The 26,320-nt window shown below is 32.4% G+C and overlaps 2 protein-coding genes across 4 annotated transcripts; one reads left to right on the top strand and one right to left on the bottom strand.

Moving 5' to 3' along the window:
- Window positions 1-57: 57 nt before the first annotated feature.
- On the top strand, window positions 58-15,412 carry LOC110993489 (zinc finger protein 729). The gene is made up of 5 exons (XM_022259776.2): window positions 58-384; window positions 6,060-6,192; window positions 8,557-9,655; window positions 9,728-10,565; window positions 10,676-15,412. Exons 1-5 carry the CDS (start codon window positions 265-267, stop codon window positions 13,346-13,348), a joined length of 4,863 nt encoding a protein of 1,620 aa, XP_022115468.2. The 5' UTR covers window positions 58-264; the 3' UTR covers window positions 13,349-15,412.
- A 30-nt stretch (window positions 15,413-15,442) lies between these two features.
- On the bottom strand, window positions 15,443-25,331 carry LOC110993467 (neural Wiskott-Aldrich syndrome protein). Of its 3 annotated transcripts, none has more exons than XM_022259748.2 (12): window positions 25,168-25,331; window positions 24,970-25,060; window positions 22,912-23,139; window positions 22,148-22,247; window positions 20,546-20,698; window positions 19,933-20,043; window positions 19,303-19,476; window positions 18,522-18,608; window positions 18,201-18,305; window positions 17,741-17,922; window positions 17,358-17,447; window positions 15,443-16,935 (listed from the first exon to the last, which is right to left on the bottom strand). In XM_022259748.2, the coding sequence occupies exons 2-12, from the start codon at window positions 25,054-25,056 to the stop codon at window positions 16,777-16,779; spliced, it is 1,476 nt and encodes a 491-aa protein (XP_022115440.2). In that variant the 5' UTR covers window positions 25,057-25,060; window positions 25,168-25,331; the 3' UTR covers window positions 15,443-16,776. The 3 variants fall into 3 exon arrangements, with proteins under 3 accessions (XP_022115440.2, XP_022115441.2, XP_045485879.1); XM_022259749.2 differs by having other exon boundaries at window positions 25,264-25,307; XM_045629923.1 differs by having other exon boundaries at window positions 24,970-25,331.
- Window positions 25,332-26,320: the final 989 nt, after the last annotated feature.

Below are 26,320 nucleotides of genomic sequence, written 5' to 3'. Positions count from 1 at the left end.
CATAGAGTACATTGTATAATGTATAAATCATCCGTATACTTACCTATGTAATATGTTTAGACTTTAGGTAGGTACTAGGTAGTAGGTACTAGTGAATGCCGGCCTTATGCTGGTCTTTTTCCTAATTACTATTGGTAATGTTTTCATTGTATATTGTTAAACGAGTTAAAGTGGTGTAGATTTAATCAAGTATTTAGATAGTATCTTTGTTTTCTAAAAACTGATATGAAACTTAATTGAAATGTTAATGGTGTACAAATCAATATGGCTCTTAAGCTCGGAAAATGCAGGCTTTGCCTCAAACTTGGGGATTTCTACTCAATCTTTGCCGTCGATAATAACTTGCAACTCGCCGAAATGGTCATGGAATGTGCACGGGTTAAAGTAAGTATTATCTTTTATTATACTGAATATTTTGCATTTGCCGACGACATCCATTTTGTTTCCCTTCATACACCATCATTACCTAATGTTTGAGATCATATTTCGCTTAATGCTGACTTCTAGTTTCTTTATTTTGATCAAATTCTATTTCATTTTAGTATCAACAATCTAATGCCTTATCTGGATTTGTTACAACATTAAAGTTATTAAATTTTTCATTGGTCATTTGTATATAACTTGAATTTTATTTAGACATGTAAGCAATGTGTTTGCTTATGGCATAATTATGAAAAGTTGTCATGTTATCAAAACCTACTAAATTTTAATTTCACTAGTTCTCTTGTCTTTTTTGTTATAGCTTTGTTGTCTTTAGGTTTATTATATACAAATTTTAAGTCAAATTTGCATTTATATATTATAACACTTACTAAATTTCATAGTATATTTAAGTTTTTGAATTAATATTCTTTTTCTAATTGTATGATATCCAAACAAATGACTTAGGTAATTGTAATGTTGTTGTTCTCATCAAAAAATTTTACTTAGATTTGAACATATCTACTTACTTCATATTTTTTTATTTGACAGATACAGATGAAAGTTTAATTAGATACCTAGTTAAAAATAAAATAATTTGTTAAATAAAGTGAAAAAAAAAGGTGTAAATTAAGAAAGTTGAAAAATGATAAAAGAGTTCTTTCAAATTAGGTGATGCAAAAAAAATAAAAACAGTTGTCCCTAACCCTAAATCAACAAGGACTCTCAGCTCATTACCAACTGATTATTTACAACTTCTAAATCTAATAATACTATCACTAGAGTCCCTGTAGTCTTAAGTTATCTTAATGATGTTAAAGTGATGAAAGATGAAGAAAATGTCTGCTTTTAAAAAATCTGTATATAAATAATAATTTTAATGTTTTTCAATATATCTTAAGAAAATTTAATTCTTAAACTTTGTAAAATAAAGTTTTGTCAATATACTATTTTTTGAATTAATAAGCGAAAAACATTAAAAACTATTGAGGCATATGCTAGTATTTGTAGATGTACTAATAAGGGGAAGCATTTAAAAGTTACAATCAACTTATTGTATAGCACATGTATCACATAGATCATTAAGTAGATGAAAAAAATTTGAAGCTTAGTAATATTTTTGATAAAAAACATGAAACATTGACTGCTTTAACTGCAAGACTAAAAACTCCATATACAGTCTTGCAGATCATATTTCAGAAGGTAAATGACATGATGCTTAGAGAGTTGTCAAAAGACATATAAACTTAGAATGATATAGAACACAGACACGTTTTGAACATATTTTGTTGAAAAAAATTTTTTTTTGAAAAGATCATCTCATAGTTATTTACTTAGCTCGATAAAGTTAACGGTTTTCTGTTATTATGCCTATTAAATGTAGTCCATAATCAAATGTTTATGTTTTCTTTACGTAATCCAAATAAATTTAGGAACAAAGCTTAGGATCACATAATCTTACGTCTAATCTCGTTCAAGTTCCGAAAAAGCCCGTCTTCATCCAATCAATTCTCATCGAACTTATATATTTTCATCAATTAACGTATCACTTTCGATTTTGATCCTTATACGTACCTAATCTGAAATCGGTATAAAATTCTGTCATAAATAAAATTTTGGATTCTACTAGGTGTATTTTTAAATTTTAAAGGAAGGAGAAAGGAAGATTAAATAAGGGAAACATTAATATTACGTACACGTCTTAACAGAAAAATACAAGCTCCTGCGACTAATATTCAAGGTATTGTGGCAAATAGCTAGCTAGTCGCAGACGCACACCTTGGTTGAAGAATGAAATTAGTTTTGTCAAACCACCAAGTCATTGTGCAGAAGCGCGGCTAAATAAAAGTTTCCACGATGATCGTCAATCTTCGAAAGATGGCAATGTAAGAAGATAATTTGAAGCGGATAGTGTAGGAAATTATTTGTCTATCGTAGTGATAGCCACATTAGTAGATAATTTTATTATATTTTTCTAACAATTGAAACATTCATCTTCAACTTGTAATTATTTTATAAAATAGATTTAGAACCTCAAAATTATTATCTTAGAATTGTAATAAGCCGCTCTCAAAAGAAAAGCGCACCCATATCTTCGGTTCGATTACAGTTTTAAGTTATCAAGTATGTATGTAGCATCAAGCAAGAATTTGATACCACTGACATTGTTTTGGTATATAATTTTAAAATATTCTCGTCTAGGAAAACGTTTTGTGGTAATTGTTAACTAACATCAAAAATGTTAAGATCGTCCTCTTCCTAACTAATCCAATTCGTCTACATGATTTCAGCCTAGTTATTGTTTATAGTTGTCTTCAACTAAAAGTAATCCATATGACGCATCTCTTCAAGAATTATTAAATCCATTTTTATATAAAAACAGCTAAGCCAGTCTATGCATCTTCTTTTCCTGTTTTGATTAGCGTTTGTCTAAAATTTCACAACATTGTAGCATAGTTAAGTTTAAGAACCTAAGAAGTGCCACCGCAATATATTGAAATATTATCATCATTTCGCAAACTAGAAATGCGTATTTTTTTTCCTTGTGAACTGTGTCCTGAGTTGTTTGAGTTTTAAAAATTCCATTTGTCCATCCTTTTCGTAGAACGCGTTTTGGTCAAAGGTCACCGATATCTGGGTAGCATTTGACGACCTAGGATATCCATACTTGCTCACCTCACACATTAAAATCTATTTTTGTTTAGTTTGTGTAATTTTTTTTAATATAATTTTTTTGTTTTGTTTAATATTTGTAAGATCTCTTCGACTATGTCATGTGTACCTATAAGTGCTTGACACATTAAAAACAGTATTTTGTAATTATTTTACCGATGTAACAGTGTGACGAGCGTTTGCAAGCTTTTATTATTAAAAAAATCAAGAAGGCAAATTGAAATGATTTCAAGGACAATTTCAGGTTAATACATATAAACAGATTAACCCAGTGGGCCTTATGAAGAAAATTTAGTAAATCATAAACAAATGAATATTTTGAAACAAAACAAAAGTTTGTGATAGCTTTTATGCTATAGATTGTGGCTAGGTAATGTGAGGTCATTAGTCTTAGGTCTCGTGGCATTAATTTTTCTATTACAAACTTGTGAGATCTCGGGAAAAAGATCGGGGAAAGATCAGATAATTAAAAAAATTGTTCATCAGAAATTCTCGGGCGCGTCAGATTAAGGTAGTGTGAGTTAATTACATCCTAGTGTAATTTAATTACCCAAGTGTATATTCCACTAATCTGACAATTTGAGAGTGACGTAAAGAAAGGGGAGGGCAGCAAAGTTGTAAAAAACGTCATCTTGACATTCTCGAGTGTAGATAATTTTTTTTATTTTGAATGAAATAATTCAAGAATATTGAAAAATATATAATCTGACGATTTCCGCAAACCGAAATGACAAAATTCGTCGATAAAGTTAAATGCGTGCAGCTGCGTGATGCCTACATTTCCTTCTCCGTGTTTCCCTCAAAATTAGATTTCCTGTGAATTTGAACCGACTCGGACCGATAGATTTTGAGAAATTTTGAAAAATCTCAAAAAAATAACAATTTGTTTTTTTTTTAATAACTTTTAAACGGCTTTATCCACCAACTTCAAAAATTAAGCCACCTTTGAACTTGAAAAACGACGTCGATCGCCGTCAACCGCGTGAAAATTGCTTGATCCATTCAAAAGTTATTGGGGTTCGAAAATTTATAAATAGTGATCTATGAAACTTCTATCAGACTTTCGAGCTGGGAGAGCTCAAAGGCGTAGAAATATTATTTCTTTGAACTCAGCGAGCTCAAAATATCACATTAATTATATTTTCAGCGCATAAGTAAAAATTTTAAGAGCCCAGGAATGGAATTGCAGCGATGGCCGTAGGGTGAACCGTTTTTCTAATATTTTTTTTGTCAGATCAAGCGAATCCCTCTAGATAATCGTCAGATTATGAGACAGTACGTTTAGAGAACATAAAGATGAACCATATATATCTTAATCTGACGCGCTTAACTTACGTACATTATTAAAAATACGTAGGCCATTGATGCTAACAATATCTGACGCGCTCGAGGATGTCCATGCAACATATAGATTAATCCCTTTTTCTCAATAAATTACTCTAATCTATCTAATCCCAGAAACACTTTTCCCAGAGTTTCTTCTAATGACGCTTAAAGAGTCGTGTTTTTTTATAGCGACAATTGTTTACAGTAAACAACGGTTCTAAAATTTCAAACAAAGTGTCATAACACGATACCGCCAGTTATTAGTCTGATATTACATTCTTCATCACTACAAGGAGGTTCGAATAACAATACGATGCTTTTTAAATTTGTCTAGTTACATAAACATTTATTAGTCCATAAAAATTATAAAATTGCTTAAATTGATAGACTTTGCATAAGACTAGGTGGCGTTGACATCTAGAAGTTAGCAGATATAGTAAGTACAGGATTTTAGTAATACTATACGCTTAATACAATTCAAAACGAACTACAACTTATATTAAAAATCCGAGGTTCTGGGAAAAATATTACTAGCTACATTGAAAGAAAAAAAATATGAGAAGTGGAACATAAATGTTAAATCCTAAAATTCGCAGTCTAACAACACTAACAAGTAAATAAATAATCCTTTAATAGAATTAGAAGAAGAAGAAGAAGGAAAAGAGACAGAACATAGAAGCCTGGAAAGAGTAATAAGCAACTGAATAGAAAAAATCTGTGCTAAATTAAGCTACTGAGGCATGGAAGTATTATAAATAATAGAAATAGATACCTATATCCATTGAAGTAGGAATTTTTGACACTATTAGAATACGCCTAATTGTATCAAACATTCCGACTACAATGGAAATAGAAATAAACATATTGAACAAAGAAGAGCGCTTAAAGTTACACTAACAAGTAAATAGTATTTTTAGTATCGGAATTAAAAGAAGAAAAGGAAAAGAGATTGACAACATATAAAAGTCTGGAAATCAACTAATCAACTGGATAGAAAAAAATTGTGCCAAAGTAAGCTACTGAGGCATGGAAGTATAATATAATAGAGAGTATATAATATATAAATAGAGAGTAGAATACGCCTGATAGTATCATGCCTGATCCAACTAAAACTAACCAACATCCCTGCAGCTAATACAGATATTAACACAAAACAAATTACAACAGAGCATCCCAGAGAGAGCCATCAAAACGGGCATAGGTCTCGTGAATGATTATCTCTCCTGGATACAGCAAATTTGGATATTTTAGTCCATAAATCACAAAAAGAACATAGTGAACTTCACTGGTATGACTAAAAGAGTGTCCTCTCTACTCTCATGCGCCAACAGCATGAATAAAAAACTAAAAATATCTTCATTATTACAATCCATTTCAATGTGTAATAGAATGCCGTAAATCTCTTCAATTTTTAAATAAAAGAAAGAGAAATTGGTTTACACATTAAGAAAGAAAATTATATTGATTTTGTATTGTTTCATTTGTCATCGTCATCATCTTAATCATCATTTGTCTAATAACTACTAAAACATTGAACAATTTAGGGAAGAAAGTCCAATACAAAATGTTTATGGGTTTCGTGTTTATGGTTTAACATTTTATGCCTATCACCAGTCACAAGTGTATATGTTTTTTTATAGATACAAGAAGGGGATGGTCTTACAGATAAAATATGCGGAGAGTGCGTACAGAAATTGAGCAGTGCGTATATATTTAAACAACAATGTGAAAGATCGGATCAAGAATTACGACGAAGTTATGTTCCACCGCCAGGTAAGTCAGTGTGGTTTTCGTGTAGATAACTTTTCAAAAAGTTATTGTCTTGACTCGAATACAGAAACTTTAGCACGAACGTTATGATGTAAAAGTTTATATACGTTTATTCACTCTATCACGAATGTCTGTTTTTGACAGATCAATCGCGTCGTTGGTCCATAGTCCATACTATTTGTATAGCGTTCAGCTTAAATTTAAATATGAATTTTGCATTACAAACAGTTGAACGCAGAATTTCCTAAACGTGTGACAACTAGCGGCGTCTCTGTGCGAAAAAGCGTATGTGCTTATTCTATGTACTAGAATTGGAAAAACGTGTAATAATACTAGAAATTGAAAAATTTAAGCATATTTTTTATTTTATATTCATTAAAATTATCTATTTTCAAATATTGAAAATAGATAATTTTAATGAATAAAATGAAATATGTATCGACACTTAACTAATAACAGTTGTTTTTATGTAAAGAATTAACATTGTTGAACATAAATAATTAAACACTTAAATAATCCAGTTAATAATTAGTACTAGTAAAAAAACAATTAATGTGTAAAATTATATGATAATTTTGATTGAAATTTTGAAGATTGAAATTTGAAATCATTGTCTATTTTGATAGAATTTTTTACATTCTGGAACCACTTCGTAGATTTGCGTGGACAACGCACCAGACTTTTGAGAACTTTTTCTATTATTTCGTTGCTTAAGAGCGGCCAACCCGTCTATCTTTTCATACAAACGCTCGTACGTGATTATGGCGTTGTAACAGATATTTATTTGAAGCTTTTGCATCTTGTGCACTATCTAGGTTTCTATTAAAACTCGAAATCAAAATTTTAAGAAACAAATTCAGTACAAATCTCCAAAAATCAGCTTTTTTTCACAAATTTTATATGAAGTTTTAAATTGACGTTAATAATGTACTCATTAATTGTAACCGGAAATAAATATTTGCATAGAAACGTTGCAAATGTAATGAAGTTTCTAAATGTATAACTTTTTTTTCATAATCTTGAAAGGATAACGAAAAAACACATATTTCTTGGAACAAGTTTTATGAAATTTCCGCACACTATTTTTCTTTCAATGTTATCGCGTTCTAACTTGCTTGTTAGCGATGTTGCGGTAAGAGACGCGGGTGTTGAATGGCGCACTGCAACTCAGCTCTCGGGCTTCTCGGTATTGGATTTTTTGACTGCGCGTACGTCACACGACACACACGTTGTGTGCTATTGCGTTTTTGTTTATTTCAAATGCGTTCTGCCAGAAATTATTGACCCACGTTTCCCTCGCACACTGCCAATAACAGATAGATGCAACTAATGATCATACAACATGTAACGATGAAATATTTTTGAAAATTTGTGTTTATTCGTATCAAACACACAAAAATATAACTAGTTTCTCTTTCTAATATTAGTGTGATAATATGTTTTTACTAAACTTTCTGAAAAACTGGTGTTTAGAGGAAATCTGAATTTTCTCAACAACCGAAACTTGTATGTATTTTTTATAAAGTGTTACAAATCTGTTTAGAATAAATAAAATATATACCCACTCTCTGTTGCGCTCTTTCTTTTTCGACGCCATATTTTAGAAAAGTAATGTTTGATTTGTAAAAAATATTAAGATAAATAGTATACCTATTTACGAATGATATTTGTGATTCCTTGACTTTTAAGTTTTGCTTGTATAATTTGTACAATATCTCATAACAGACTTTTTGTCATTTTCGGTGGTTTTGGGTCAGTTTTACTTTGTGATGTGCGTCTGTTGTCGCCGGCAACGTTTCACTGAGATTTGCCAATTAGCCACATTCGGGCACGACATTGCGCTGGATGAAACAACAAGCTTTTTGGCCATGCTCGCGTTGCCGTTCGTCGGACGGAGAAGGGCGCTCTCAACTCGCGTGTTTGGTGTACGCTATCTGACTTTTTATTTAATTTAAGAGCTTAGGTTATAGTCCCGTTCCGTTTTATCCTAAATATGCCCACGGAGTGCATCTTACTCTTTTCATATTAATATGATTTTGTATCGACACCTACAGATACCGGCAAACTTCTTGAGCATTAAAAAAGGGAGTGGGGGGAAGTTTGTGCATCGTATCGCACCGCGGAACACAAACGTCAACTGTTTTACGAATCACGCAATCGATACGTCACTCTCGACGACACCGCCGCCCTCCTTCCTCGCAGTGATACCTAAAAATCGCATCTCCGTAGGCAAGGACATTTGTTCAAGATTTTTTCCGGTATCTGTATTAGATTTCAGGTATTGTTCGTGCTAAAGGTGCTTTATTTAAAATTATTTAATCAGCCTCCATCGTTAGAAAATATTTAATGTTATCGTGAACTTTGCAGGTTTTATTTCATCAACACCACCGCCAATTAACAGGCAGAGCAGTGATTCTGCTTTCTCCAATCAGACGGATACTTCTAAACTATCTTCAGCCGGCGAAAGTAAAGTTACGCCGATCAGTAGAATTCGTAAAAGAAGTAGGGATAGCATCGATTATGCATCCAGTAGCAGTATCTCCCACGAATACCACCCTGTTAGTTCTAAGAGAGTTGAAGAACTACGAAAGTCTCAAAAAATGAGAAAAATTCAGAACAATGATGACTCCGATTTCGAAGATAACGCTACCTCTTTCTTCTCAGGTGGAACAGACTCTGATGAACCTCTTGAGTTTAAGTGTGACATCTGTTCTAAAGCATTTAAAGCCTATCGTAGCATGATTTCTCATAAAAAATGTCACAGTCGTAGGGATAGACAACACCAATCGGGTATGGCGGCAGCCTCAACTACGGTCATGAAACCAACTCCCGAAAAAGAAGCTCAGATAGCTGAGGTCAAAGATGAAGACAAATCTACATGTGAGACCTGCGGAAAAACTTTTAAATTAAAAATTATGCTAAAGAGGCACTATGAAGTTTGTGGTAAACTTATAGATAAAGAACTTAAAGTATCGTTAGAACCAATAGACGCTGTTCCTAATGAAAATAAACTTAATTGCGAAACGTGTTTAGCTCCGTTTAAAACTATCGACAATTTACGAAAACACATGAGAGTTGTGCATGCCGCAGTTCTTAAAATAGATGAACCTTTGTCGGTGGAGAATAACAAAATTTCCGTACCATGTTTCTATTGTTCAAAACCATTTGAAGATTTCTATTCACATTCAGCTCATTTTAAAGTTTGTCCGAACAGAGATGATAGTCTTACTTTTGTCTGTACGGTATGTAATAAATCACTTGTGAAAAAAGCAAGCTACTTTAACCATTTGAAGGCCCATTTTTATCCATCGGATAATGTAAAGCCAAGCAAATCTCCAGTTCCAAAAACATATACATGCCGCTTTTGCAAAATGAAATTACCAAATCAAGAATCTCTGATAAAACACCTGGCTGCGCACATGTCTAGTGTTAAAGAACCTGATGATGGTGGCGATGAAGAGTCTAGGTACTTAAAATAGTACGTACTTTTGTTTTATTGTTTTCAATTAACATTATTAAATATTACAATTATTTTCAGGAGTACCTTGGAGGATTCTGTTTCTTTACACTCAGAGTATAATAACACTTCAATAAGGACTGGTCCATTCAAATGTACAATGTGCGATAAAGGCTTCAAGTATAAAAAGGCTTTAGACACGCATCAGATAGTAAAACACTCAAATGTAAGTGTTAAAGTTGAACCCCCAGATATATCCTCAGATCTACTGAGTGAAACATTGAACGATCATAATGTTAATCAATCCGATTCTGAATCCAGCAATGATGAGGGTGATGATAACACTTGTGACATCTGCGAGAAACAGTTCTCCTACAAGCGCTTACTGATTAATCACAAGCGAACGAAACACAATATGAGCTCGGGAACAAAGAGAGCAAAGGTCAGCTTAAAGCAATGTCTAGTGCGCTGTTTAATATGTGACATTGAGATGAAAGTTGAAGCTATAAACGACCATAACATGAAGCACATATCCTCTAACGTAAAACCTCGCAATCTTTACACTTGCGTGGATTGTCCGGACCAGCAGTTTAAAAGCTGCAGTGCCCTAGCTAATCATATAAAAATGGTACATAGATTAAATCAACCGGCAACTAAACCGATATCGAGCATGCCCGTGGATCCTCCGGATATGGCGGATTTTTGTGAAGTCGTTGTGACAAAGGCGGAACCCCTGGACAGTGTCCAGAGTCACAACGGCTTTGGGGAAGGCTCCGCCTATGCGACTGTTGATGGATTTACATGTCCCACTTGCAGCAAAGTTATGCCGACACTCATCTCTCTAAAGAGACATATGAACTGGCACACAAACGTCGGAAATAATATTGAAAAGAAGTTGGAGTGTTTTGTATGTCGAGAGGTAATTATTAAAAATTCAATTTATACTAAAAACATTATTTTTAATGGGTTACATATTTTTATCTTTGGTCAACCGATTAATTTAATATGACTTTTGTATTTTGTTCACAGACATTTAGATTCCAGTGCCATTACAAAATTCATATGAAAGAACATTATAACGACCCAAACCTTGATCCCAAACACTTGACTTGCCCCATCTGTAATAGGAAAAGCAAACATCTTCGTGCTGCGCAAGCACATATGAATTACCACAAACAGACTCGATTTAAGACCAAAGACTATGAGTGTTCCATTTGTAAGAAAGTGTTTCAGACTAGAAGAGTCTACCTGACTCATATGGCTATCCACTTCAAACGAGGGGAATCGGCAAACAATACAGTAATTGGATCTGCAATACCCACAACTGCTGATAAGACTGCCTTCGATGGAACCCATACTTGCAAAATATGCAATAAAGTATGCGAATCTGAAGCCTCGCTTAAATGCCACATGAGCTGGCATAATTCTAAAACTTTACTGTACGGTGCACGTCACGAGTGTGATATATGTCACTTACAATTCACCAACAAAGGTCGGCTTAAAGTCCATGAGCGATCTCACTTCGAAGACGAAAATGGTCCTTATAAGTGTCACATCTGCGGAAAAGGTTTTATTGCGGAAGAATATTTCCGAAGACATGTTAAAGGACATAATTTCGACCATCAGTCTCACAAAAAACGAATCGAAAAGCTCAGAAAGGGTAAAGTAAAGTGCCCAATCTGCACTAGGTTCTATCCGGATGTCGTCAAACTGATACGTCACTTGCGCCGAACTCATCCCCAGAGCAAAATGATTAAAGAAGATCCGGACGCCCCGCCTCAAATGTACTACCCGTGCAAATTATGCGCCAAAGTTTTCCTTAACGAGCGCAGATTGCAACACCACGAAGAGTCGCATTTGCGTAAGCCCGAATTTTTCAAATGTAAATTTTGCGGAAAGAAGACAATTTCTCTGAAAAGCCATAGAATCCATATTAAAGGACATTTGACTCAGAAATACCTGGACGAGCCACTGAAGTGTCAGCATTGTGATAAATCGTTCTCTCGCGGCTACGATCTTCATTATCACTTACGTGACTCACATAACATCGAGGAAACCTGGATCGCTGACAGAAACAGTCAAGACCTCAATGGACCTCTTAAGGATCTACAATGTTCCATCTGTTTTAAAGTTCTTGCCAGTAAAGGAAACTATGAAAGACACATTGACTACCATAATTCCCTTCGATGCAACTACTGCTTCGATTACTTTAGCACTCTCAGGTTTTTGGAGGGGCACTTGGCGTTCAGCTGCGACAAGAAAAAATTAATCGGCGATACAGAGATTTACCCAAGAAAGGTTAAATGTGAAATTTGTTATAAGGCATTTCATATACAAGTAAAGTTGGATTGCCATTTGCGAACTCAACATGGAGTGAAATCTTTCAAGGAGGCAACTGAAAGTAAGAAGGACCTCGTGTGTGACTATTGCTTTAGAGTTTTCGAGAATGAGTATGCATTGACCAACCATAAACTTTATCATAGAACTATTGGGTATTTTGGATGCTTATACTGTAACAGGAAATTTAACACTCTGACGCTTTATAGAAAACATAAAAATCACCACTTTGCACAACTAAACGTAGAGAACCCTACAAAATGCGAGCACTGCGATAAAACGTTTGTGGCTTTTAGAGAGTTCATATACCACATGCGGGATGAACACGGCGATGATAAGGAGTGGGTCGTATACCCAAAAGAGTCGATCGAAGAAATGTGCAATATTTGCAACAAAATGTTTTTTAATTTGCATCGGCATCTTTCTTATCACGAGGAAAATAGATGTAAAAAATGTGGGGAGTACTTTTACTCGCGCACCGATTTTGATAATCACATTTGTCATATCGATAGTGAAGATGAGGTCGACGGCAACGTCGAAAATGATATTCGACCAAAGTATGAGGAATGCAAATTTTGTTTTAAACCTATAACTCAGAAAACTAAAAAGAAACATGATCAATTACATAAAGGATCCGGTTCTATATCGTGTAGGTTCTGTATTCTTAAGTTCAAAACCATTGACGCTTTCAACATTCACGCGTTTTCTCATAGAAGTCGTAAGTATAAGAAACATCCTATACGATGTCGTATTTGTAAGGAGCAATTTGTTCAATATGGTCCTTTCATGCGTCACATGAAGTCTGTACATAAATCTACTAAGAAGATGCATTATAGAACTACAGTAAAGCCTGAAAAATGTGAAGTATGTGGCGATAATTTCCCGAATCTACACAACCACTATCGAGCTCATTTGTTAAATCAGTGTCAGCTTTGTAGCAAATACTTCACTTCTAGTAAATTGTTTTCACAACACATGTGCGATAAAGAAGATAGTGATCCTACCAAAGTGTTCACAAGCGATGCCAATCTTCCGCTACTTATTAATACCTATATTCCATTGGATGAAAAGGATGACGAAAAGTACTATGGATATGGTGAAGACGAAGAGGAAGTGGATGTTGCAAACGAATTGCATCAAAATGACGACAGTCAAAACTCAATAGATACAGCCGAAAGCTCACTGCACGAGATGGTACATGCGCCAATCATTTCCGATGTGCTATCCTTGTATGAGAGAAAAGAAGTTATCAACGTTGAAGAGGTGGAAAAGAAAGATGATAATTGTATCGTTGAACTTACGGATGAAGACTCGGTTGGTTTTCAAGAGAATCCCTCTTCAGTTATTACTATTGATGATGATTGAGTTTCTAAATGTGTATCGTGCGTCTGGTTTAGATTGTTGTTTCATTAAAATTGTTCAGATGCGAAAATATACATTTTCTTAGCATACTCTAAAAATGTATATAATGTGGGTATGAAGCAAAAAAATAGTATTTGTGCCATAAAAACTCATTTCTGATTTTGAATTATTAACAAGATTCTTGATCAGCTGCACAGAAATTGGGACATTTCATCTTCTTATTAATTATATATAATAATTTGGTTAAAGAGAACCAATCGTTTTGTAGTGTCTAATTTTTGTAAAATTGTATTTGTTACTGCATTTAAACTTAGCTCCTCCTCCATGCTCTAAATATAAAGAATTTAATTTTAAGAATATTACAAAGCCAGGATATATCAAATGTAAACTAGCGGTGTTGTTATTTAAAATTGTATACTTGTTAATCAATTTTGATTGCACCTTTCTCGTTTTTACTAAGTTTATAAATAATCACAATAGCTGCTATTATTAAACCTAGCTAGTAAGTCACGTCACGTAAGAAGTGGAGGGGATTTGTCTATGATTATGCTACCTAAGATATTTCTTAGCCTACGATAATGTTTCATAATATAAGAGTTGTATAATCATAATTGGTTTCAGTCAAAGAAGTACCTACTAGTTACCCACTTTACTAGCTTTAGTATTTAGGATGAGGTTAGAATTAATAAAGCCATTGGGTTCTATCTACATATAATGTTGGTTTTAACAATATAAGCGAAAATTTACACACTATCTATTCATCGTCTTAAGTAATATGGAAGCCATATATTTTCTTCGTAAAACAAGGAAAATATTATTGTTTCTTAACAACCATCGCTGTGTAATGGATATTTTGACCCTAGAACAGACGAAATTTTAAGAGTAAACGAAGCGAGTCCACCAAATATCGATGTGTGCACACATTCATTTACTAACGTGATGGGAATTTAGAATAACTTTCTTTAGAATAAATCTTAATTTGTTATGATTTCGAACTTAGCAATAATATTAGGGTCCCGGTTGTAGGTATTCTTCTCATCCTGCCGAACTAGCACGCCATGTTTGGCGTTGCCGTTCTACACCGATGTTTGGTATGAATGAATTTGCAACTACATATTTTAAATTTATTGACACTTTTTCTCTTTTTTTGTATGGAAAATTGATTTCTTAGTTATGAACGTTTTCCTTTAATATGCATATTAACACTGATATCCTTTAAATAGAAAAATAAATGTAATTAGGTTTGAAACACGTATACTTATTACATTATATTATAACAATGATTATTTGAGAACAAAATTTCATATTATTAATATAAATATAATTATATAAATTAATAAGGTAAGACTAAAATTGCACCTAGCCAAAGAGACAAATTTAGCATTTATTTAAACTAAAACCAATTGGATACAATTATGATAAAGTTAAAAGGAAAAGATTCAATTTTTAGGAAAAGATTTATTTAGTGTATAAGATATGTGTGTACATAAGTGGTGTACGTGATGATTTAATTCTCTTGTAAGTTAATAGTTTACAATATTGTAAAATTTAAGAGGAAAGTAACTAAAGAGGGAAGACAGAAAATTATGGTTACCTCCAGACCGGCCTGCGATGGGCAATTGTCAAGTCGGCTTTCTATTTTTTTTTTAGTTTTTATAATAATGGCCCAGTTGGCACAAATTAAAGCCTTAAAAAACATAATATTGCATAAGTGAGTAATTCTGAACAAAAATTTGAGATGTTTCAATAGGATTGCAATAGATAATATTTGAAGATTTATTTTTATCTTCTTAGGAAATGACGGTCGAATATCTATATCGATTGTAGTAAGGGACACAGCACTTGTGTAGAAATCATGAAATATTTTATCATCGTTATTTTCTCTGTATGATGAATGATCTCTGAAATTCTTTGGTCACTAAAGAATAGAGTTTCTAAATATAAGGTATTATATTGGTGATAGATAATGATAAATAATCTTAACAGGATGACCGGAGATAGTGACCAAGGGATATTGGTGCATTTAATTGATATGTATTTTAGAATATCAAATAAAGGCAAAATATACTTTGTTTATTATTCAGTAGTGAAACCGAGAAAATAAACTCACCGGATTAATAATTTATTAATTCAACCAAGTGTTAACAGGTGGTACATTACAATAGTTTTTGCTAGCTTTATTATGCCGCCAGATACAAAACTATCTTAAAAAAATATGCTTTACATTTTTATGTACATTTAGGTTACATAACTAACATTGCTTTAAATGAAAATAAATAGAATACTAGACGATAATACTTAAAATACAGAAAACACTGAATCACTCATGAAATATGCCATAAAAATGCGACAGTGGAAAAAGAAAGTTAAGCCGCCAGATACAAAACAATCTTTAAAAAATATGCTATACATTTAGGTTACATATCCAACATACATTGTTTTCAATGAAAATAAATAGAATACTAGACGATAATATTTAAAATACAGAATACACTGAATCATTAATGAAATATGACATAAAAATGACACATTGGAAAAATAAGGTAGTAAATTAAAATAAATTACATATAAATAAAACAGTCAAATAATTTTGTTGTGAAAATATAAAATGAAAAGAAGATTAATATCTCAATTTCTTAAAAGTTAGATTAATAAGATTATAATAATAAGCAATTCAAAAATATGAAATATACAAACACCTAGTTATTACAAGAATTAAGGTACTTTTATAATCACCAACGTTTTTCTTCAGTCCTTTGCCTAATGAAAAACTATGTACAAGATTATAATGACTATTTTATCATTAAAATAAAATTATCCTAAAAGTTTGGGCGGGTCACATTACATGTGGTATACAGTTATACTGATGTGAAATTAATTTAATTACTATCAAGAAAGCAGCTTATATATTATGAAGAAATATGGACTTGCTAAAATAACTAATTATACAATATATATTTGGGTTAGCCTTTTGAGCACTTTATTTGTAATGTCTGATTAATATTTTACACCTCTACATGTTTCTAAAACAACCAAACACGTTATTACTTGGCACTTCATTTGTTTTTATATTTCTGCTTAAAAGTCAAGGTTAATCTCAAAGGGAGTAAAGATTTACATAAAACTTCATTAAATGCGAGTTAATAACAATATTAACAAAAACCTGACGTTACGAGAGCCACATATGTTCAGTTAATCTTATAAGATACATATGGAGTCATCAAAACGTTGAAAATAATAAATTCGTGTATATATAGATGTTAAAAAGTGCAGTACTCGCATATATCCAAGGGCAATATATATGTGTAAACTTTATCATGAGGATGAACAAAAATAATAATGAAAGAACTACTTAAACACTCACTATGTTATCGCCTCACATACAGGAGGTTCAGTATTGCTAAAACCAGAAAGGCTCTTGAAAAAGATGTCTAATCGTCCCATTCTCCATCGCTAGTAGTTTCGCTGTCTTCGGAGTCCGATGAATGTATGGCTCGCGCTCGTTCCTGTAAAGCTTTAGCGAGCGCACCCGCTAGGCCGCACGTAGGAGGTCGATCTTCTGTCACTTGGTTTGTGCTAGAGGGCTTCACCTGTACCAAATAGTTTGTTTAACTATCTAAATCAGAAAACTATATATACAGTAGTAATATAAAAATATATATATTCGCAATATACGAACGTTATGACACCAGGAAAATAATAAATATTTGACGGAAGTCTAGTTATTATACTTAGGGCCAGTTTCACAATGTCCGGATAAGTTTCAAATAAGCTATTTATTACTTATCGGTAGGATAAACAGTATTTTTGCGTTTCACGACTGTCAGATAGCGCTATTCGTCGTATTTGGTACTTTATCCATGCATTGTGAAACAGGCCCTTAGAGAATAAAAAATATATCTTTAAGGAGAAACTATTATTAGATAAAACAAAATGATTTAATTATATACAACACTTGCTTTCATTTATATAGTAGTAATGTGATAAGTGCAGTCTACAAAAAATAACTTACGGCTCTCAAGTTAAATCCCTGCCTTATTTCGCTGAGCAAATTACTTCTGCTATCATCATTGGCTGACTGTTTAGCGACCATTTCCACTTTCTGAAAATTATACATACTTACTACTAGTTCTTTGGGCACAGTTTCACAGGCACTCTTTGGGTCATAGTTTTTTTTATAGAACAGGGGACAAACGGACACTCTGAATGGCTAAACTCGCGAGTGCGTTGCATAGTTATATAACCAATTTAGCAATATTAACCACCAAACATTTAATAAAAGCTGTGATTTTTCTAGAAAAAAAAAGAAACTTGTATACTAAATTTCATTAACAGAAAGGGTATGGAAATTATTTGAATATTATCTTAGCTGAAATTAATTAATATATGTTTTACCCGTAAAGCCTTATTCCCGTTGCGTATGCTCTCCATGAGGGCCGCCCTAGGGTCGTTGCTAGCTTCTGCCGGCATGGGCGGGGCGGGCGGCGGCGCTGGGGCAGGTGGAGGTGGAGGCGGGGCGGGCGGCGCAGCGGTGGGCGGTGGAGGAGGCGGCACCGACGGAGGGCCACCAGATGGAGCTATCGAAAAATTCAAATTAACATAACCATACCACTATATATAGTTTAATAAATATTTGAACTAAATGCCAAATGTTTTGGTCCTACGAAAACGGATAAAGAATATATTATATAGTAGTTTATCTACATCCATATACAAAAGTTATATATGTATATAGTATATTTATATACATATGTATGTATAATATCAAACACAGTTAGTTGGCAAAATCGTTAATGAAAGTACATAACTAGCTAGCATTGACGAATACAAAAATAACTTTTTTCTATGTACTTACGTTGGTTCGGGCGGGGAGGCGGCGGGTTCCGTGGCGCTGTAATAGTGGGGGGCGGCGGGGGAGGTGGCACCGCCCTTGCCGGGGGCGGGGGCGGCGCCCTGGACGCTAAACAATAATTATTTTTTTATATTTCTACATAGTGTAAAGTCAAGGCTTACATTAATGGCCCTATTTTAATGAATATCAAATTTAAGAAATAATCCATAAGATTAAAATTATGTATAATTACAATTTTTTTTTTATTACATTAATTATTATTTTTTTTATGTTTGAAAGCTCTGGATGTTCTGAGATTTTGTATAAAATAATTCTAATACTCACGTGGAGCGGGCGCATGCGCGTGCGGTGCTCTCGAAGGCACGGGAGGGGCAGGCGGTGGTGGGGGCACCGCCCCACTGCGGGGGGAATCTGCGACAACATGGGAACATAATAAATAATAATTCATAATTTAAAAAACTTTTTTACATACTAATACTAATTTAAAAAATATATAATTTTGGAGACCAACGGACGACCTAATAAGTAATTATAATAATAAATACGAATCTATTATCAAAAAAATATTATATTCATTTCAATAAATATAAAAAAATTACATGTTGAATTGATAATGATCTCTCTTTTCGGTCTTGTAAATCGTTTCAAAATACAATATCACAGATAAAGCATTACATTTTTATTCTTTTTTTTTTATTATTGGTTCATATAAGACGCGGTCATTTTGGAGTATTTAGTTTTATTTACATTATTTTTACCACTTAATTAACCTGATGGCTGAAAATTTTCCACATTCCGTTTCACAAGGCATTTTCTTTTGCGAACTAGCTGTGGAATCGACTCCCGGTGGGGTCTTCCCTGAGAGATACGACCTCCAACTATTCAAAATTGTTCCCACTAAAAATGGAGCCTATGGGTCGTGCCCTTTTTGGGCATCCTGCAGGCTTGTTTGTCTCCCTATTACATATAAAAAAACCTAATGAAGAGGTCTACAATTAGACAGGTATGTTTCTTTATAATTATTATTGTACCAATTTGGACTCCTGAATTTACTCACGGGTTAGAAAATGATAGACAACAAAGATATCTATAGAAAAGAACTTACATTTAGGGGGATCTTCATGCAACTCCTCCTTGACGGCATCATATCCTCCATGAGTGTTGATGAAGTCGTAAATAAATTGTCGCGTGTCCCGATCGATAAGCTGAATATCACTTATTCCCGCTTTAGAGAAGAACGAACGCATATCCGCTTCCGGAAGGTTGCCGACGTCAAAACCTGGAAATAAAGTGATTTTACTTTTAAACCATGAATTTTAACCTGTTCTTATCGTCGGCAAGTAAGTAAATATAACTTTTTTTATCGAAAAAGATTTGTTGGTTGCGCAGACGCACGTGGGCTACAGCAGCATTTAGAGTGATTTATCATTATTCAAAACTAGGTGCAAAGATAGGTGGTTTCCTTACAAAATATATATATTGTTTTTTATATAATGTAATTTATTTTAAAGTCAAATAAATACTAAGTAATACAAAATAAATAAAATGCCATGTTATATGTTAAACTATCTGTTTCAAAATATTTTTTTTAATTATTCGAAACCTATTAATACAAAAATTAAGCATGGACTAAAAGGCTTTATTCAATTTTTGGGTATCATTTTTTTGTATACCAAAACACATTCGACAAACACACATTTTTATTTCAATTGTAAAAAATATTTGAAGAACGTACCTTTTTCAGCATCCCAACCAACGTGAGAAACATGTTTGAAGTCCTGTGGCGCGCCTATATCGGCTTTTGTGAGCTTCCTCGCTTTCGGTTTCTTGCCTTTTAGTGTGTAACCTATTAAAGTAATAGTAATTTTAATACAAAATAATTATCCCTGATTCACACCACAGAATCCCTATTAAATGCGCCAATACTTGTAACTTGTATGTAAAAAGTTATGATTTGAGACATAATTATATCGTAAAACTGAATATTATCTTCAATACACTCAATAAACCACTACATATATATATATTGGACTCATCAGTACCAATCTAGTGGATATTATGAAAAAGACACAAACTGTAGATTCTTTCGAATATTAATAAGAAAAAGTAAAAAAGTCAAATTTCCTACAAAAACGCAAAATAAATTATAACTCTGCAGGTATTGATTATAAGAACCTCCCGTAGAACAATTTTTTGCAGCTCATGACCTCCTCTTTCCTCTAGTCGTTGAGTGAGAGTGAGAGTGAGAGTCTAGTAGTTGAGTTTGATCCACGACTTTTTGGCCACCTGTGTAATAAATGCCAATCATAACCAACAGTATAAGAGGTAAACCAGGTGCGATTACTAACTTGATATCGTATTCGTTTTCTGCGGCTGAACGGTAGCGGGTGGCGGAGCGGGCGTAGGAGCGGGTGGCGGAGTGTGAGGGACTCCATTCATACGAGACTGATTCGAAGCTGTACTGTTAGCTCTAGCCGCTTGCATAGAACGCTGACGTCTATCTGTAATACACATATTTAATATATTTATAACATTTTTATTTATCTCAGCTCTAAATAGTTTTGATTAAAATTAACCGTGAAAGAAAATAGCGTAAGAAATCCACGCCTTATACCCAAAAAAACGACAGAGTATGACAGGCACAGAAGGCTGACCACAGACCAACTAATAAAAAAAAAAACATCTCTACACAGAAACTGAAATCTTAATTTCTCCAGTAAGATAAATACATACATAATGCGAGATGTTTAATGATGTAGATACCAATACATTCCAACGCCTACATGTTTGTACACAAGCATATTGTTAGCACGCGATCTCATTATATCATGTCTGACTCAGTTGCGTGATTTGATCATTTAAACGTACTAATCACCTTATCAGCCAATAAATGTTTCTTGAGTTCCTATAAGTTAAGATTTAGGCTAATGCAATTTCTATTGCATTTTCATACCTCTATAAAAAGTAGATAAATATTTAAAGTCGACGAGGATAAACTCAATCCTAAAATATTTGAATTGATAAAGTATAATTATGCGGCATAGTCCGAATTAAAAATTAATAAATTAAGCCACAAATAAAATTACTACAAAAATTTCTTCACATCCCAATACACACGCATTAACATTTGGTGTTAATGTGTTTAATAGCTATAACCCAGTTTTGCTGCAACTAATCAGCCTTCGTACCTTTCATTTGAAAAATATTGTTTACTTTGGCACGAGAGACGTCCAGAAACTTCGTATTTTGTAATTTGGTAAGGTTCCGCGGAGGAATATTACGTGTAGGTTATATGTAAAATTAATGTTCCATAAATTTACACGGGACTAACAATTCAACAATTACTTAATTGGACCTAAATTTTAATTAAATTAATTAAACCTTTCTCAATAAAAAAAGTTGAAGTGATTTAGTCCAGTCGACTATTTAAACATATGCCTACGATATAATTAATATAATAACAGGTAAAAATTTATAGCATAAAAAGTAAAAACAATTTAATTCCAAGGTTTGAATATAAACAATTTCATGAGACCTTTTGACATCATTAGAAGGAAACGTTATCATTATAGCAATGTTTTGTCATGGGACAAAAATTTCATCTATCATAAATCTACTATAATCTACTATAATGACGTTTTCACGTCGTTCAAAGTTCAAGGTTTTCTTGATATCAGAGGTCTTTAAACTTTATTTATTTTAAATTAAAGTGTTTCTGGAATTGCTTAATAAACGCCAAATACTCACACATTTATGTAAGCATATTAATTCAACCTAGCATGGACACACCATTCATCTTAATTTAAAGTTATTATTTTTTATCAACATACTAGTTTGAGCCCATTTATATTATTTGAGTAATTTCATATTAGTTTCTCTACAGTGAAAGATCTAGTAATTGTGAAATAGCCTAGGTTTCAATAAAAGGCCCGAAAGTTAAGGCAACGAACCTTCGCGTCTTTGTTTCCGCAGTTCGATTTTCTCTATGAGAATGTTCCTCAAGACGCGCGCCTCATCTTCATTTGCGAAGTTAAATGCTGTCATATATTCCTGAAATATAATTACTAATTACTAACAAATTAAAGTTTTGTGACTCCATAGTTCCTAAAGTGGCACAGGATTTCGGGTTTTTCATAACAGACAGGTTTCAAATCAAAACAAATTTCCGTCACGTCTTCATGTCGTCACGTTTCCAATGCTTTGAATTTCTTAAGTGGTCTACAAAACAGAGAACTTTTTTTAACTGATGAATTATGGTAATGTGGTGTAGCCCTGTACAACTATAACTTACCTAAATCTAAGTAAGACTGGAACAAATAGGAAGAATAGTACAGCGAAATATTATATGCTGGTGTTTCGGTCCGTACTGCTGAATGATTAAAAACATGGCTATTGATGTCGTATTTTACAAATTTGATACTTTAGAAAGGTAAAACATAATCGCATTTCCACGTCCGTAGCGGAAAAGGGTGAGTAATCTCTTTAAAGTATAACAGGATTGCAATGAAATTGTGCTATATAAATATCAAGCCACAATACATCACCTTATTTTTAAGTTTTTTATTGCTACTGCTCGCTACAAATATATTATATAAACGTTATTTTAATAGACCGTATATTTCGAATAATTATATTTGCATTAATTGATTCATATATAAAATTCTCAAAATAATTAATTATCATGTTTAATTTGCGAATGTTGAAAGAATCTTACCTCTGCTTCAAATGTATGTAAATATGGTCTTGGACTTTTATATTCTATTTGCATGTAGACCTCATGTTCCCATATCATAGTCTTCCGGTATAGACAATATATCCGGAAGAAATAGGACCTTTTGGCATTGTCCTTTATAAGGCACAGTACGCCAGTGTCTTTCTTCTTCCATTCTGTATGACCTGGCCCCTCTGTTGTAAATAACTGCACCACTGCAGTAGCAAGACTCTGGAAAACACTCACACTATAATAACCTTCTCTTTCTTATTAAAAAAATTAAAAAAATTATGTGAAATTTAATATAAATAAACTATACTTATAGATAGACCTTTAAATGTCCAGAATCTTATCATATTAACAATATATCTAGAATAATGTTTAGTTAGGAAAATATTACTAAATTCTACTATGTATGCGTTCAGGGCATTAAATACTCCTTGCATTCATGATTATTCAGATATAAAAATAATATATGACAAGCAAATACATAACCTTTTATACTAGGGTTATAGGGTTTGTTAGGCTAAATTTACTCACAACTACATATTACAGAAAAAATACTTATTAATGTTCATTTATAATGTAGATTGAGAAGTTAATGTGTCAATGAAATACATTTGTATGCATAACATGTTTGAAGAGACTCAAAGATATACATGGTGTGGCATCTAAATCTGGTGACTTTTACAGTAACTTCCTCTATGATTATGGATACAGTAACACAGTGGACAGATTGTCTGTATCTGTACATATAATACACAAGATGTACTGAAATATATATCAGCCGTTTTATTGATAAAATTACTTTTTAAAAACTATTTTCTATGTCAATATTGGCACCTGTCTAGATTTGTGCTTATTATAATAAAATGGAAAGGATGTGGACTTAATTACTCCATAAACAAGTTTTTGATGATCACAAATGATTATGTAAGAGTATTAAGTGTCATCTGTATTTACATAACTTTAGAAAGTAGACAACTTTATATTTAAAATTATATAATAATCAGAGTATATATTTTTAAATTATACTAGCACACAATTTAACATATAGTTAAGATTGAAAAATTTATATATGTAATAAAATTTCTTATAACTTATGTGACTCCAATGGTAAAGAATTTAAAACAACTAGCTATACACATATTTCAATATAATTTAAGAAGCTATTTATATTACACTAATAATTTTACTATTTTATATATTAAAAATATATCAAATATATCCAGACATATACATATTTTTTATATAATGGTTTAAGTATTATTTAAATTTTTGTGTTTTGATTATTTGCAATGCTTAACAAACACATGTTATAGAGAAAATGGCTTCATCCTTATATGACTCATAGAGTTGTTACTTGTATCATATACTTAACATGAGAATTTTAAATCACTTTGAAATTTTAATATCTTTACTTTTGTAGCATTAATATCACAAAGAATGAATAATTTAACTCTGGATTACATACAACTTTAATCTTGCCTTATACTTTGAGGAAATGACAAACTTTCACAGAGCCATTTTATCTGAGACATAATATGAGGCGAAGAACAAAAAAATCTTATTGTTAAGAATTCTAAAAAAGCATTTGTCAATGACCAATGTGAATCATACATTGTTAAGTTAACAATAAAGAAACTATTACTTTTGCAAGCATGGGAAAATATAATAATTAAAGTCAAAAGCAAGAATATATATGGTAGATGAAATTGTGAGTGTATTTATAGATTCATTAACATTTGGGTAGATTCATGATAATAGTTAAATTAATATGGGATTGTGAAAGTTTTATAAGTTTTGTAAGAGATTTCTTTGTATTTTAATACAAAGGTATACGCTTGGGCAACACTATTTTATAAAGAAGTTAAAGTAAAAGCAAGCAAATACCACTAGGACCATGAAAAATAGTGTTGAATGTTAAAAAATCGAAAATAGACACTTTGCAAATATATATCGTTATCGGTGCTGTGATGACTGATAATCGGCCGATAGGGCGTGATATGTAATCTGTAGGTAGACGTTTATCATAAGGCTACAATTTTTATAAAAACTCACCTGACATTTTGGTCCTATGAGACTAAACACCTGCTCATTTTCTTCGCGAGATAACAGGACGCTCGGTCGGTTCTCCCCTCTCGGCATCCTGCTTCAATATTTATAACAAATACACTATTAAAATCAATTTAAAGAAGCACAGCCATACATTTTGTTCATCACAAGTTTTGAATGCGTAGACACTACTTTGGCACACACTTTTTTTAAAAGCTGCAGCAATAATCTTCATCACGCAATATACCTCATTGATTCGATTGTTATATGCAAATACTATAGGTAAATATTTCAATTTACTTTCTTCTCACTAGCACGACATACGCGAATCATCAATCATCGACTAGACTAATAGTGTTGCAACTTGCAAGTTATTTTAATGTAATCTGTCAGTGACACCTGTTTGTGTCAACTCTTTTCCTAATGAATGTCAAACATCATTCTACATAAAAGTTCTTCGGCCCTACCAGATTTCTTAAAACATACCACTCGATCTTAGAGTATTAAGCCATTTCTGGCTTAATACTCTAAGCACTCGATTGATGAGTTTAGGTTCCTAAATTTAATAGTATTTTTTCATACCGTGACCAACTAAAAACGTAACAAGACCGAACGAAAGTACGATAATTTTGTTTGTCGGTTCCATGTTAATTTTGAAATTTAACTGTCTAACTTCGACATAATATTATGATTCTATAATAAATACAATCAAAAATTATTTTAAATAATTCATCAATGACATTAAGCACACAACCAAAAACTATTGATTTCATAATATATTTAAAACGTAAAGTTTTCTAGTTCAAAGATAGTTGACACTTATTATTTTAAACGTTTCCATGAAATTTTTATAGGACGGAGGACCTATCAATATGTTGGCGTTTACAACATTTTAGATTTATACTTATAGTTTTACAAATTGATTACCTTATTAATGGATGGAGTAAGTATTGTTCACAATTTTTTTTCAAAAAAATACGTAAGTTATTTGAAATCGAAATGAATTCTTGATATAAAACGCTTTGCAATAGATAAAGAAACAACTTATAACTCGAAAATCATGAATAACATTAAGAAAAAAATGAATTCCTTTTAAGTTTACAAATTTGGTTTATACATTAACATTAGTTAAATTATTGTCATATAAAATAAATAATTATATTTTCTTTGAAAATTAATCTTGGTAAACTCGCTGAATTCAGAGAAATTTGACGTAATGTTTATACCCATATAAACATTAGCCGAATACATCTTTTTCTATCTTTATCCAAAAAAAAACTGTATTTCGAAATTTTTGAAATGGTTAATTATTTACATATTATTTGCATAATACCAATGTTTATTTAAACAAAAAAAC

The sequence above is a fragment of the Pieris rapae genome, chromosome 10, assembly GCF_905147795.1.
Source record: "Pieris rapae chromosome 10, ilPieRapa1.1, whole genome shotgun sequence".
In the NCBI taxonomy this organism is placed as follows: Eukaryota; Metazoa; Arthropoda; class Insecta; order Lepidoptera; family Pieridae; genus Pieris; species Pieris rapae.
The sequence above is the reverse complement of the archived record's forward strand: the minus strand, read 5'-3'. Positions and strand labels throughout refer to the sequence as shown.